General features: G+C 36.5%; 1 protein-coding gene across 1 annotated transcript in view; it reads left to right on the top strand.

Annotated features, from left to right (window-relative positions):
• LOC137385481 (U5 small nuclear ribonucleoprotein 200 kDa helicase-like) overlaps positions 1 to 15,576 on the top strand; it is a 70,039-nt gene extending 54,463 nt beyond the window's left edge. The window contains exons 31-37 of the mRNA XM_068071949.1: positions 1,667 to 1,820; positions 4,776 to 5,062; positions 5,824 to 5,985; positions 6,686 to 6,844; positions 10,040 to 10,200; positions 14,813 to 14,894; positions 15,121 to 15,576. Coding sequence (XP_067928050.1) covers positions 1,667 to 1,820; positions 4,776 to 5,062; positions 5,824 to 5,985; positions 6,686 to 6,844; positions 10,040 to 10,200; positions 14,813 to 14,894; positions 15,121 to 15,360 — 1,245 coding nt within the window. The 3' untranslated portion in view covers positions 15,361 to 15,576. The remainder of the gene's footprint in view (positions 1 to 1,666; positions 1,821 to 4,775; positions 5,063 to 5,823; positions 5,986 to 6,685; positions 6,845 to 10,039; positions 10,201 to 14,812; positions 14,895 to 15,120) is intronic.
• Positions 15,577 to 16,688: the final 1,112 nt, after the last annotated feature.

Here is a 16,688-nt window from a genome sequence, read left to right as displayed (position 1 = left end):
AGTGATGAATAAATAAACTTTCGAAAAAAATTAGAAAATTGTTCTAAATAGTTTATCAACTTTTATTTTTCTTGCTTCGGTTTTAGCTTTTATTTACCAAATCTTTTGAGAGTTTGACTTTAGTTTACCGTCATGGCGACTTTTAAAAGAACCTCCCGAGATTATTCTAATAAAGCAAGTACTAGTACCGAAATTACTAAGAGATTCAGAGCTGACATTGATTTTTTAGATTTAGTAGCAAGAGATGACAGTGAATCAGGTTTGAATTGTGATTGGAGTGGCTTTACATCTGGAAGTGACAGTGATGAAAAGGCTGGTAGCAGTAATGATGAGGATGTGAGTAGGAGTGATGCTAGTGCCTGGAAGAATATAACCAACATAAACAGAGATAAATCTCCTACAATTCAGCAGTTTATAGCAGTGACAGGCCCAGTATTTACTCCAGTAGATGGTCAACCAGTAGAGTATTTTGAAAAGTTTTTTGAGCCTGTCAATCCAGGAAGTACATTTTTGTGGGAGCTCTTTGTTACACGAATAAGTACATAGTGCAAAGACTGTGATGTGGGCCTTTGTAAAGGAGAATACTTTTGAAAATATCATTCGTAAATAGACAATTATTATGAAAAGCATATATTTTATGTTATACATTTTTATTTGTTTATAATATATATATGCCTATGGACATATACATGTATACATATGCACCTTTAAACATAGATATATGCACATAATAACACACAGAAAAGTGTAAGAACCTTTTAAAAAAAATTGACTTTTTGGAAAATTAATTCGCCCATGGGAGTATGATTTAGTTTTAAAAAATCGCCTGCGAAAGGGTTAAGTGTGCTCTAGAATGAGACAGCCAAATGTTTTTCCTTCTCACAACAGACTATAAGTAGATATATACTACATAAACAAGGTAGTTGTTAATTATTGTTAACATAAACAAGATAGTTGTTAATTATTGTAGTTTCAAAATTAGTAATGTGCTTCATCGTTTGTTTAGCTAAAATATGTCTTTGCTAGTCAGGTTTAGCTAGGAGATGTCTTTGCTAGTCAGGTTTAGCAATGGCTAGCCCATTTGGCAGCTATCCATTGCAAAAGAGCTTGTCACTTAGAAACATAAGCTATGATATGAGCCCAATAAATTTATGTGTTCTTCAGTTTCAACATTTCTGTTTGACTTGTTTTCTTGACAGTATCTCATGGTCGGCGTGTGTAGATTTTGTTACTCGTGATGGGCATCCCCAACTAAAAAATACAAACATCATAAAACAATCTTTAGCACATAACTGGAAGCCTAGCTGGCAATGGCCAATTGCCAAACAATTAATTTCTCATTTGGTGTCGTCTGATTCATCTGTAACAATCTACAGTTTGGGACTAGTAATAACAATAATAAACGAGTGGCATATCAATTCTCATGAAATTTAAATGAGAGGTTTCAATTTGAGAATTTGATGCTGTGGTGCAGCGAAAACTTTGGAATGGTGAAAAGGTTAAACATTTCAAGCCAACTCTTCACTAATCAGTCCATTTAAGACTGTTCACCAAAAGAGATGTCATGTCCTTTTTATCTGAATAGCAAGCTGTTGACATTGACTTGGCTTCTCTCTCTCTTCGTTCACGCCTTCCTGGTCATAATCAAGCAGCACCTATATTTTAGATTGAATCGCATTTGGACCATTTTCTGCATGACCATTTCAATGCCGAGATAGTGACAAAGACTGTGGAGAACAAGCAGGATGCTGTCGACTACCTCACATGGACTTTCCTTTACCGGCGCATGACACAGAACCCTAACTACTACAACCTACAAGGTATAACTGACTTGGTAATTTACTTGAAATCCACTAAACAAACACACATGGATTTCATTTGGCTTATCAGTTGTTGTTATAATCACATCGACATTTCTTGCTTCTGTGTATGTCACCTTTCTTGATGACTTCCTATCACCTTCCTAAACAGCTATAGGGCACTCTGAACTTTTCTCAACACACTGTAGATGTCTTATTAAAAGCAAGAACTACACAGTAGAACTACACCGTAGAACTACACAGTTTAGAGATCACTACAAATCTATCAACCTTTCAACCAACGAGTCGAGTCATTATATTTTGCATATCATCTTTGCTGCAGACTTGTTGTAATTATAAAAATTAGTTAAGAGATCTATTTTAGAATAGCTCAAAGGCATTTAGACACGCTAACAGTACTTACTGGAAAAAAAATGCTAGGAATTATAAGTTTTTATTAATAACAGTACCGATGTTACAGGGTTATGTTAATAGTTAAAGATTAGTGTGCAGTCACTAACAAAGATTGTTGTACATTCACTAACAAAGATTATTGTACAGTCACTAACACAGATTAGTGTACAGTCACTAACAAAGATTAGTGTTCAGTCACTAACAAAGATTGTCATACATTCACTAACAAAGATTATTGTACAGTCACTAACAAAGATTAGTGTACAGTCACTAACAAAGATTAGTGTACAGTCACTAACAAAGATTATTGTACAGTCACTAACAAATATTAGTGTTCAGTCACTAACAAAGATTAGTGTACAGTCACTAACAAAGATTAATGTACAGTCACTAACAAAGATTATTGTACAGTCACTAACAAAGATTATTGTACAGTCACCAACAAAGATTAGTGTACAGTCACTAACAAAGATTAGTGTACAGTCACCAACAAAGATTAGTGTACAGTCACTAACAAAGATTATTGTACAGTCACTAACAAAGATTATTGTACAGTCACTAACAAAGATTATTGTACAGTCACTAACAAAGATTATTGTACAGTCACTAACAAAGATTATTGATGTTTGCTTTCTTATTGAAGCAGAGCAAAAGGTTCTTCATATACCTTTCAAAAGCAACAAATATTTTTTGCTTTTTCTTGAAAGTCAGCTTGTTAGCTGCATTTGGTCGTTTTCAATCTTTAGAAAAATAGAAAATTTGTCATAAATTATGGAAGGACATACGTCGTTACATTAATCATTTTCATTGAGGCTCTAAATTCATAACCTTATATATTGGCATGGATTGAATATAGCTGTTTTATTGAGTTTTCATCAAATTCTTGTTCGCAAAAACACTTGTTTGATAAATATCACTTTCATTACTAATTATAGTAATTTAAATTCAGCATTATCCTCTTACAGCATGATGAAAGTGCCTCAATTGCTGGTCTAAGGGTGTCTAAACAGGTTCTCTTGTGTTTATCAGCTGAGAAGTCATTTTGTTATGGCTGTCTCAAGTAACAAACACTTTTTTAACATCTATTGCGAAAGTTTCGAGTATTCACTGCTTGTGTTCCAATTACTTCAAGAAATTCATTTTACACATGAAGAATCTCTGTCATTATTTAGGAGTATGCAATGGGCAACCATTGAGACTTCTATATACAGCGGACCCCTGCCATACGACAATAATTCGTTTGGATTTTGGCATTTCAAGGCGGAAATGTCGTATGGAGGGGTTTAGAAACACATAGTAATTATCTAATGAAAACACTCCCTGGTAAAAAACATCAAAAAATTATATAAGTTCTGTACATATTAAAAAGTATTAACGAAATAGTATATTAACCTTAATAATTATAGTCATTCTACTAATTTACTTATCTCCAGCTTCGTTGCCATGGGAATAATTTCCTTCTTCCTTTAACGTCATTATCAATCTTAGTACCCATGGCAAATGAATTAAAGTTATATATATGTAGTTGTATCGTTATATACGTATAATGACTATTATATATGTATAGTAAATATTATATTAAACGCTAAACTGCACAATAACCTTTGACTTTTCACTCATTTTCGTTTTGTCTCATGCAATATTAAGCATTTACGAAACACGAAGAATGTTGAATTGAGAGATAGCGAGCCTGCATCGTATCTCTTTCAGGCGTTGTGGGAGAGATCCGTAAATGGCATATCGGCATCTTAGTTATTCCGACATATTCAGCGCACCGACCACCAAATTTTACTTTCGAGATACAATTTTGTTGATGTCGTATGGCCGAAAAATGCCGCAACGAGGGGACGAAAAAACATTGTGTTCCACATCGTAAGGCGAACAAACTGTAGAACAGTGACATCGTAACCCAGGGTTGCACTGTATCTCTTAACACAGAGTTGTCATCGCACTTTTAACCAAAAGTAATAGAGGGGATCATGAATCTCTCGGATAGAGAAAGACTAGCTGACAATTCCAGTAATAACATTTATCATTGATCAAGCATGCCCATTAATTGACAAGTGGGAGGTTAGCTTAGCTGATAAATGTGAAACATTGATAAAGATCTCAGACCTCATTATTAATGTGGCGAATAGGTATAAAACCCTTATTGTTAATGGGCTTCAACGATTCGAGGCTTATGCACCATCATTTACCCCTAACATCATAACAACCAAGATAATTCTTATGCTTGTCTTCTAACCCAGAAGCACCTAAGTCAACTTGTTATTTTGTCAGATGTTATGACATTAAATAAAAAGTTGTTCATTTTTTCGAGTTTTTTATAAATAAACTTATATGAACTGTAGTATAGGCGTACTTATTAATTCATTGTTTCTCATAAATGCATCACTAAATTTGTTGATTACTTGCTAATTCGCTGCTTCACTTTTCGCTTTCAAGGAGACAACTCTTTCTATATTTTCCATCAGCTTAAATTATAAAATAAAAACTGTTTTTCATTAAAACATGTAATTTATCTGTTGCATACATTCTGTTATCGCTCGTGTTACATTTTAGGTGTAACGCACAGGCATCTTTCTGACCACATGTCAGAGCTAGTCGAGACAACCCTGAATGATCTTGAGCAGAGCAAGTGCATCTCCATAGAGGAAGACATTGATACCTCACCCTTGAACTTGGGAATGATAGCTGCCTACTACTACATCAACTACACAACCATTGAACTTTTCAGTTTGTCTCTCAATGCTAAGACGAAGACAAAGGGCCTTGTGGAGATTATTAGCAATGCTGCCGAGTATGAGGCGATACTCATAAGACACAACGAGGACTCCCTCCTCAAGCAGGTATTTCCCACTCATCGTAACAAATCATTTACAAGTGTTTATGTCATTGTTGAGTTGCCTGTTACTCACATTCACAAATAGATACCAAGATGGTTGCATTCCAGTCATTAACCATCTTGGGTTTCATCTTGAAATTGTTATTGGTGTTATGGAATTGTCGCTGAGGAAACCTTAATTCAGGACTCCGTAATAATTGTGAGTCCATTGTGCAATCTCTGTGCATTTTTAATTCATCAATTCAAATATTTGATTGTTCGTATAGTGTGTTTCATTCACAAGCACATAAAAATATGTAATATTACATGAGACACATTGATTTCTATGTTGGCTAATATTGATAAATACAGGAATATGCTTATAATAACCATAAAGGTAGTGAAATCTTTTACACTCGAAAGGGCAGTAAATTCAACCTTCTCTGTCACATGACTCGCAAGTTTTCTCTCATAAATAGGTGTCTAGATGCTTCGGTGTCAATTGATACAGCCAATTATATTGTGATTACTATTATCTGCTTCCGTTTAATTATTAGCTAGTTAAATCTGGCCATATGGCATTGATCGTATTTTTTTATTCATATTATCTATAGGCGAGCTTTCGATTTGAGTCTATTTATTCGTTGAGCTCTAGACATAAAACATTTTGCAGTTTCAAGCACACATTTCTTTAACAAGCAGCCACATTAAGCTGGCATTAGCATTGCCAATACTCTATTCATTCTAAATTAACTTTATCTACTCGTCATGTTTTATTTGTTATAGCTAGCTACTCGGCTCCCTAACAAGTTGCCGAATGCACGGTACAATGACCCTCATGTCAAAACCAATCTCCTGCTGCAAGCACACCTTTCTAGAATTCAGTTGTCTGCTGAGCTACAGGCCGACACGGACACCATCCTTACCAAGTCGCTCCGTCTCATTCAGGTAAACCTCTCTCATCATCTTATTTAGGTTGACTCGTTTTTTTCCCATCTTATTCAAGTGAACTTTTCTCTTCTCTCATCTCATTCAGGTGAACTTCTCTCATCTCATTCAGGATAACCTTTCTCTTCTCTCATCTCATTCAGGTGAACTTTTCTCATCTCATTCAGGTGAACTTTTCTCATCTCATTCAGGTGAACTTCTCTCATCTCATTCAGGTGAACTTCTCTCATCTCATTCAGGTGAACTTCTCTCATCTCATTCAGGTGAACTTCTCTCATCTCATTCAGGATAACCTTTCTCTTCTCTCATCTCATTCAGGTGAACTTCTCTCATCTCATTCAGGTGAACTTCTCTCATCTCATTCAGGTGAACTTCTCTCATCTCATTCAGGTGAACTTCTCTCATTTCATTCAGGTGAACTTCTCTCATCTCATTCAGGTGAACTTCTCTCATCTCATTCAGGTAAACTTCTCTCTTCTCTCATCTCATTCATGTGAATTTCTTTCTCCTACTTTTTTCACTCTTGTTTTTTCTCAGCCTTGCAGGGCTCCACATCAGTCCTTTGAGCTTTGATTAGCTCGTTTTGGAACACTAGAGCAATCAGTAGGCATGGCCCAAAGTGTTGGGCATATTCAAATAGCTGGCTACTTCACAGCCTTGTTTGTTTGAAAACTTGAAGATATTATTCTTACTGTTATAGGCGTGCGTGGATGTACTGAGTTCTAATGGATGGCTCTCACCAGCCCTTTGCGCCATGGAGCTTGCTCAGATGGTCACACAAGCCATGTGGGCCAAAGACTCGTATCTCAAACAGCTGCCACATTTCGGTCCTGATGTGGTTAAGAGATGCAAAGAGAAGGTCTGAATTTCATCAGCTTGCTCTGCCTTAGTTTGATATGTCATGTCTTCGATTCTGCCTTGTTAATCTCCTTGCGCACTTTAGTATAGCCCCTACTCATTTTAGTTTTAATAAGAAGAAAGTTTCATATTAACCACAAAAACAAACAAGTACAGGGACATAAACTAAAGCATAAAAAGGGTTTTTAACAGATTTACTTACCGATACAATTATCTGGGAATGTTTCATAAACAATTCCAATTTATACCTGTGGCTTTTGCATCTATATTATTAGTGATATCATCCTTGTCTATATATAAATAGCTGTTTGCGTGAAGGAAGTCATGTTACTATCATCGGAAGAAAGTCATGTTACTATCATCGGAAGGAAGTCATGTTACTATCATCAGAAGGAAGTCATGTTACTATCATCGAAAGGAAGTCATGTTACTATCATCAGTAGGAAGTCATGTTACTATCATTGGAAGGAAGTCATGTTACTATCATTGGAAGGAAGTCATGTTACTATCATTGGAAGGAAGTCGTGTTACTATCATTGGAAGAAAGTCGTGTTACTATCATTGGAAGGAAGTCGTGTTACTATCATTGGAAGGAAGTCGTGTTACTATCATTGGAAGGAAGTCATGCTACTATCATTGGAAGGAAGTCGTGTTACTATCAATGGAAGGAAGTCCTGTTACTATAATTGGAAGGAAATCATGTTACTATCATCGAAAGGAAGTCATGTTACTATCATCGAAAGGAAGTCATGTTACTATCATCGGAAGGAAGGCATGTTACTATCATTGGAAGGAAGTCATGTTACTATCATCGGAAGGAAGGCATGTTACTATCATTGGAAGGAAGTCGTGTTACTATCATTGGAAGGAAGTCGTGTTACTATCATTGGAAGGAAGTCGTGTTACTATCATTGGAAGGAAGTCGTGTTACTATCATCGGAAGGAAGGCATGTTACTATCATTGGAAGGAAGGCATGTTACTATCATTGGAAGGAAGTCGTGTTACTATCATCGGAAGGAAGGCATGTTACTATCATTGGAAGGAAGTCATGTTACTATCATTGGAAGGAAGTCATGTTACTATCATCGAAAAGAAGTCATGTTACTATCATTGGAAGGAAGTCCTGTTACTATAATTGTTCAAAAGCGAATCTTAGATGCAACTTTGCTTCTTTTATTATAATAATTGTGACCCAGGCAGTCAGAATGTACAATCGTGCTAAAACAACATTTTTGAGTTATTTACAGATTCAAATTCAGCAATATCTGAGGAATTTAATGCAATTTAAATTTTTTAAATCGGCTTATATATGCCCAGGTTATGCAAGATTTAGTAGAGAAGGTCTCACGATGAACTAAAACTGTTGTTTTGAGTTTAGGCAGGATAAGGTTGCCGATTCATGAATCGTAAATCATGGTATTTGTTTACAAATCAAAATGCCATAGCAACAGACCACTTAATCTCAACCTATATTGATGAAACCTGGCATTCTACACATTAAAACCCTGAAAAAGATGATGGTCACATTTTTATTTAAATTTGATTGACGGTTGACCTTCCAAAGATCAGGGTAAGGTCAGCAATATATGTGGCTAAAAGCTCACCTTCCGGGCGATTTACATTACAAGGGTATGCTTCAAACTGGGCACTTCGCACCAAGCTATATTGCTATGACTGCATATAATGACAATCCAACGGCTTATTAAAATGTTGGAAGTGTATTCAAAATTGTCCATCTATACAGAATGTCATGGTAAGGTCAACAAAAGGTGACCACAGAGGGCATCAAGATGCGGAAATATCAACCCAACTCATCAAGTGACCATTCAATCTAGAGCTATTTTTATGTAGTTTAACACTCACACATTGTAACACAGAGTACACTGCAGAGATTTATTGTAGCCCATTCAACGGGTTTGCTTGGTATATTAGTGGCAGTTTGTCCCAACACAACCATATCAAATGTGTCCTTCGGTAATCATTGATACACAGTTCTAACGAGGCTTATTTGTTTAGATGACATAAAACTAGTGCAGAATTCCTTACATTTGCATCCACTTATTAGTTTGATATCAACAGCTATAATGGGAAAGTTATCAGCAGTGATAGGCTGATCGTTATTCTCTGTAATTTAATTAATTAGGATGATCGCCGTTACTCTCCTTATCGTTAGCAGCCACATATTGCGTAAGCAGCTGTATTCCTGAGGTTTCCCTATTATCACGATTTTCATCATCGCTTTCACTATAATCTGAGGCAGCCTACTCAGATTCTAAGTAGAAATACTTAGAATTACATCTAAATTATTAGTGTCAACTAGCCGTAATTTGTGCGACGGTTTATTTTGTTTTAGTCTTAGGCGTTGAAACAGAAAATGGTTACATACACGCGCCCACCCGCAATTAGAGTCTATACTTAAGATTTTGGGTTATGACAAATTCTATAGCAACCACCGATATGGGTAGATTTAAATGGCAATTCTGGCGTTATGATTGGTCAGACACAAAAATAAACAAGACCACGTGAAAGAGCAGGGTTGAATGCACTATAAAGCACTGTTTACTAAAATAGTGACGGCGAGTCATACAATAGCATATAGCACGCGTTGCGCTCTATTGTGAACAATCCAATTACCGCACGATTGTACATTCTGACTGCCGGGGTCACAATTTTGATTCAATTTCATTGATTTCCAAAGTATTTCAGCTGATCACATATACATAAGTTTTATCTCTACTAATGTAGACCAACATGTTTGTTTTGAAATGAAGCACCGACAGGGCGTTGCCAACACTGCCACATTTGCAAGGCCGTCAATGTGGTGGCTATGCGAAAGACTCATTTTGTGCGTGCGAGCGAGTGAGTGTGTGTGTATGCGCGCGTGTGTGTATGTGTGTGTATGCGCGCGTGTGTGTATAGCTAGATCTTTATGCAAGTAGTCTAGTCATTCATGAGCATAAAATTTTGTTTGGATTGATCAAGGTTGATACTGTATTTGTACATGCGTCCAGAGAGGTGATACTGTATTTGTACGTGTACAGGGAGTTGCTACTGTATTTGTATGTGTACAGGGAGTTGATCCTGTATTTGTACAAGTGTACAAAAAGGTGATACTGTATTTGTACGTGTACAGGAAGTTGCTACTGTATTTGTATGTGTACAGGGAGTTGATACTGTATTTGTACATGTGTACAGGGAGTTGATACTGTATTTGATGTGATGGAGATGGAGGATGAAGAAAGGAATTCATTGTTAAGACTGACTGACTCACAGATGGCTGATGTGGCAAGATTTTGTAACAGATACCCCAACATCGAACTTCAGTATGAGGTGGAAGACAAGGATAGCATTACCAGGTACGTACTTGTACATGCCTACTACAATATACACTTGGCCTTTCATGCACCTTTTTCTTACGCTTTTCCCATTATTCACCTTTTTCTTACAGCCCTATAAATTCTCCTGAATTCTCTTCTCTTGCACCATTAATTTTTACTTTTATCTCAGCTTTTATAAATCTAACAACAATTACTTTTTGGTCTATCAGTAATTTTAATTCCTCCTCGGTCAATTAATATGATTGGGAGCATTTTTGTGGTTGTGCCCAAACGATATAGTTTACTTGGGTTTACCTTAAATCAGTGTACAGTAGGATTCATCTTGTCTGTATGCTAGATAATTTTACACATCATTTCGAGGTTTAAAGTTAGGTAGTAATGGTCAAAGTTAGGTAGTAACGGTCGAAGTTAGGTAGTAACGGTTGAAGTTAGGTTGTAATGGTCGAAATTAGGTAGTAACGGTTGAAGTTAGGTAGTAACGGTTGAAGTTAGGTAGTAACGGTCGAAGTTATGTAGTAACGGTCGAAGTTAGGTAGTAACGGTTGAAGTTAAGTAGTAACGGTTGAAGTTATGTAGTAACGGTTGAAGTTATGTAGTAACGGTCGAAATTAGGTAGTAACGGTTCAAGTTATATAATAACGGTTGAAGTTAGGTAGTAACGGTTGAAGTTATGTAGTAACGGTTGAAGTTAGGTAGTAACGGTTGAAGTTATGTAGTAACGGTTGAAGTTATGTAGTAACGGTTGAAGTTATGTGGTAACGGTCAAAGTTAGGTAGTAACGGTTGAAGTTATGTAGTAACGGTTGAAGTTATGTAGTAACGGTCAAAGTTAGGTAGTAACGGTTGAAGTTATGTAGTAACGGTTGAAGTTAGGTAGTAACGGTTGAAGTTATGTAGTAACGGTCGAAGTTATGTAGTAACGGTCGAAGTTATGTAGTAACGGTTGAAGTTAGGTAGTAACGGTCAAAGTTATGTAGTAACGGTTGAAGTTAGGTAGTAACGGTTGAAGTTAGGTAGTAACGGTTGAAGTTATGTAGTAACGGTTGAAGTTATGTAGTAACAGTCGAAATTAGGTAGTAACGGTCGAAGTTATGTAGTAACAGTTGAAGTTAGGTAGTAACGGTTGAAGTTATGTAGTAACGGTTGAAGTTAGGTAGTAACGGTTGAAGTTATGTAGTAACGGTTGAAGTTAGGTAGTAACGGTTGAAGTTAGGTAGTAACGGTTGAAGTTATGTAGTAACGGTTGAAGTTATGTAGTAACGGTTGAAGTTATGTAGTAACGGTTGAAGTTAGGTAGTAACGGTTGAAGTTAGGTAGTAACGGTTGAAGTTATGTAGTAACGGTTGAAGTTAGGTAGTAACGGTCGAAATTAGGTAGTAACGGTCGAAGTTATGTAGTAACAGTTGAAGTTAGGTAGTAACGGTTGAAGTTATGTAGTAACGGTTGAAGTTATGTAGTAACGGTTGAAGTTATGTAGTAACAGTTGAAGTTAGGTAGTAACGGTCAAAGTTATGTAGTAACGGTTGAAGTTAGGTAGTAACGGTTGAAGTTAGGTAGTAACGGTTGAAGTTATGTAGTAACGGTTGAAGTTATGTAGTAACGGTTGAAGTTATGTAGTAACGGTTGAAGTTATGTAGTAACGGTTGAAGTTATGTAGTAACGGTCGAAATTAGGTAGTAACGGTCGAAGTTATGTAGTAACGGTTGAAGTTAGGTAGTAACGGTTGAAGTTATGTAGTAACGGTTGAAGTTAGGTAGTAACGGTTGAAGTTATGTAGTAACGGTTGAAGTTAGGTAGTAACGGTCGAAATTAGGTAGTAACGGTCGAAGTTATGTAGTAACGGTCGAAGTTAGGTAGTAACGGTTGAAGTTAGGTAGTAACGGTCGAAATTAGGTAGTAACGGTTGAAGTTATGTAGTAACAGTTGAAGTTAGGTAGTAACGGTTGAAGTTATGTAGTAACGGTTGAAGTTAGGTAGTAACGGTCGAAATTAGGCAGTAACGGTCGAAGTTATGTAGTAACGGTCGAAGTTAGGTAGTAACGGTTGAAGTTATGTAGTAACGGTTGAAGTTAGGTAGTAACGGTTGAAGTTAGGTAGTAACGGTTGAAGTTATGTAGTAACGGTTGAAGTTAGGTAGTAACGGTTGAAGTTATGTAGTAACGGTTGAAGTTAGGTAGTAACGGTCGAAATTAGGTAGTAACGGTCGAAGTTATGTAGTAACGGTCGAAGTTAGGTAGTAACGGTTGAAGTTAGGTAGTAACGGTCGAAATTAGGTAGTAACGGTCGAAGTTATGTAGTAACAGTTGAAGTTAGGTAGTAACGGTTGAAGTTATGTAGTAACGGTTGAAGTTAGGTAGTAACGGTTGAAGTTATGTAGTAACGGTTGAAGTTAGGTAGTAACGGTCGAAATTAGGTAGTAACGGTTGAAGTTATGTAGTAACGGTCGAAGTTAGGTAGTAACGGTTGAAGTTAGGTAGTAACGGTTGAAGTTAGGTAGTAACGGTCAAAGTTAGGTAGTAACGGTCAAAGTTAGGTAGTAACGGTTGAAATTAGGTAGTAACAGTTTCTTAACACGTAAAGGTCGACAAGCCGCATCATGCCGCTTTCTAACATGCGCAGTTCATTTGCTTGTGGCATGTCAACCACTAACAGAATCTAAATAATTTTTTAGTTTTGTTCAAATCTTATATCGACAAATTAATTTGTCTTATTGTTTTTTTAAAATCGGCAATGAGAAATGGGGCTTAAATTGCCAGAATGAAGTATGCGGTTTAATTTTTCTGAGTACTATGAAATGAGTAATACAATCAATGTGAACTTTATTATGGGAAATCTCCAGGAGTTTCTAATTCCTCTGCAACCAATCAAAAGCGTTTTAGCAAGTTTTTTGATCAACCAATCTGACTGGTAAGTTACCCTTAGGCCTACCCAATCATTTTTTGCAGGCATTTTTGGTTTCGGATGTTTCTCAGTCGGTATTAAGTCTAGAAACGATTTTTTTTAAATAGCTTAGAAATAGCCCAAGTCAACACTTTTATTTTGTACAAACTCATAAAGAACCTTGTCATATAAGCTTTAAAGAATACAAAAGAGCATTGATCACACAACTTCTAAAATCCTACTCATAACTCCTAGTGGTGCTCGATAGAAACTTGTCCCCTGTAGTGCGAAATAATAGACCTACTGTGATGACAAGGTATCAGTGCACACAATGATGTACATAACTACCATAAGAGGTCACAAAACATGTATAACATTATTTTTTGTTCTTATTGCCAATAATCTCTTGCATTTTAGGGCTGGTTTAGAAAAGCTAGACATTTTATTTATCATTAGAAAGGATATTTTAAGCTGAATATGATGCAATTATTAGTTCATTGGTGTGCCTATTACTTTTCAAGTTACGAAAAATTATATGTTTTGAAAGTTAATTCTGACTTTAAAATAGTTAAAGGTTGACTTGCAATAAAATTCACATTATAATTATTTGATATCCAAAGATTCACCATGTCTTACTCTGTTGTGTTGTAGGTGCCAAATATGTGGAAATGTGATTACAAGCTCTTAAAAGCTCAAAAACGAAAAGCCGCCGTAGATTGGAATCTCTTTATTTCGATGAAGTAGTCATGAAATTTGGTTATTGTCTTGTTACGTGATGTTCTCACGTGAATTGAAAGGCCAATAAAAAGCTCAATATAAAACTTGTCGTAGCACTAGTTTATGACAAACACTTCGGGTTTTACCGAATACCCCGTATCAAATATAGATGCTCGCTACTTTACAGTTTTGTTTCGGTTTGGTCTAATTGGCAAGTCGTAATCTAATCATGTGGCCCAATACTTCGCAAATAATTTCTGCAGCACTTTTCGATTATCACAAGTGACCAACAGACTCATCATGATTATCAGACAATGATATGTACTCCTTCAAGCTAAGGCTAAAAAATTAAACGAATTTTTGCGGTAAGTTATAAGATATCACTGCTAAAAGTGACAGCATTACAATGACGATAAAACAGAAGTGTAAGAACAATAGACATAGTTTTATTGAATGCGTGAAGTATATTTGTGAAAATATTTCGACGAATAAGGTTGCATGAAAGTGTAAACAGAAACCATCTCTCACAACTACATCACATTTGAGCCGTTTTGGAAAGCGAATCCAAACTACGGCGGTCTCGTGTGGCTGCGATTTTCTGTTCGTTTTTTAGCTTTTAAGAGCTTGTAATCACCTTTCCACATATTTTGCACCTACAACACGACAGAGTAAGACATGGTGAATCTTTTCATATCAAATAACTGTAATGTGAATTTTGTTGCAAGTCAACCCTTAACTTACAGCATTTGCAACTATTGTCATGCTGGAATATAATGTTGACCTGTCAGCCTTTTGTTATTGTATTATATTGTATATTGTGGTAAGTTAATAATCTGATATCATTTCCTCCTAATTTAATTAATTTTGTCACTGATCCAATTATAAAAATTCAAATCGAAAAACAGTTATTTACCTATAGATAGTATCTACATCTATTGGTAATTTGATAGACTGTTTGTGGACTAGCACAAGCCATGGGATTGTTATTATTTGGAATATGATCCTCAATGCGTAATCTTGTTGGCCAATTACAGCGGATCTAGTGTCAATGTTGGTGTAGCCTTAGAAAGAGAAGACGAGGTTGCAGGTCCGGTCATAGCCCCACTCTTCCCACAGGTATGCACTCTGCGTTATTATAAATAGCAAGTCAACATGGGCTGCTTTCTATACATTAAGATTACACCAGTGTGCATTCGGTGCATTATATAAATTTTTTTTTTCCGCTGTCATCTTTATTTCTAACCATGAAGGGGAGTGCACGCTAACAGTTTCATAACAGTCGGCATTCATGTGTCTGTAATGCACCTCTCTATATTACTCCAACATACATCTATCATTGCAGAAAAGGGAAGAGGGTTGGTGGCTAGTGATTGGTGATTCCAAGACAAATTCCCTCATTTCTATCAAGAGACTAACGTTAGCTCAGAAGGTAAAGGTCAAGCTGGACTTTGTTGCACCTTCCGCTGGCAAACACAGCTACACTCTATATTTCATGAGTGATTCATACATGGGATGCGACCAAGAATACAAGTTTTCACTTAATATCACTGAAGGTGCGAGCAGTGGGTCAGAGAGTGACTAGGATGTGAGATCTTTTAAAATGCCCGTCACCCCAACTGCTAGCTGAGCATGATATGACTCACACTGATAGAGACACTAGGTAGCAATTGTTTAACACCATGTACAGTGTATATTTACATTTTATAGATATTCCCATTAACTCTACAATAACTTTTGACAATATGGCTGGTGATATGAGTTCATTCAGAAAGTTTACCAAATACATATTCAAAGTGTTCCCGATCGTAAATGCCTCCAAACCGTATAGATATGTAAAGCTTAACAGTGTCATCATATGTTCTGAGGTCTGTGTAAATTTCTTTGGATGATTTCTGTCCTTCTGAAAAAGGCACTACCTCATTTATAGGAACTAAGATATTTTTCCGATTTCCCCAAAATGTCATTCGAGCAATTCTGATGTGTTTCTTGTCATCATGAATAGATACGAGACAAGCGAGCTTTCTAGTGATGTTGCTCAGGTAGTACAATGTTCCTAATGATGCAAATGCTGCTAGTGATACAACTGTAGCAGATTCAGCTGGCAACTGGCCGCTCGCAAGTCCTGATTGTACCAATGGAGCCACGGTGACCATAAGCGCCGTCTGATATATCTTAAACCTTGACAGCAGCCTGACTGGTGCAATGTATGGGAATCTATAAATAAGTGTATATTCGTCCTCGCAGGAATCGAGAGCTATTCCGTTAGCAGTAGTGCTCGAGGGTCTTTTAGCATGCAAATGATGGATGGTGGGGAACAGTAGTCTCCGTGTAGCAGGCAACATCATTTCTACACCCTGGAAGCCATAAAGAACAAGTAGTAGATACAGGTGACTAGAGATGAATAAATTAATATGTTCGATATTGGTAAACGAAACCTCCGCAAAGGTCTCGGTCTGCAGACAATTCTTGCCTCATTCAATTCTTACAAAGGATGTTATTATCTACAAGAAAGTGTGCAAGCTAGGAGGGATAGCAACTTAGGTAGGGCAATCTAAGGATAGGTAAACAGCATTTTTATTAGCTATAGATTTATGAAAGCTAAAAACCAAGTCATAAAAATTGCTGGTGTGTTTATCGCATAATCTGTGAAGGTTTGATAGCATGGCTTAAAGAGCTTGAAAGAAATGTATCGAAATAAATTATTTATAGGAAAGGAAAAAATAATCGAGATGCAGGACACCTGAATCGATGATATCAAAGTGATCGCGGCTCTGCTAAGTATCGCTGGCTATATGTGCCCCATTGTAATAGGTTGGAGAAGTTAAAGATCTTTTTCAAGTCTGCAAAAATGAGCAACTGCTTAAATGAGAGAGGTTTACGATTACACACAATTCATGCCTTTTTGACAGT

Source organism: Watersipora subatra, chromosome 1 (assembly GCF_963576615.1).
Source record: "Watersipora subatra chromosome 1, tzWatSuba1.1, whole genome shotgun sequence".
NCBI lineage: Eukaryota > Metazoa > Bryozoa > Gymnolaemata > Cheilostomatida > Watersiporidae > Watersipora > Watersipora subatra.
This window is presented reverse-complemented; position numbering and strand designations above follow the sequence as displayed.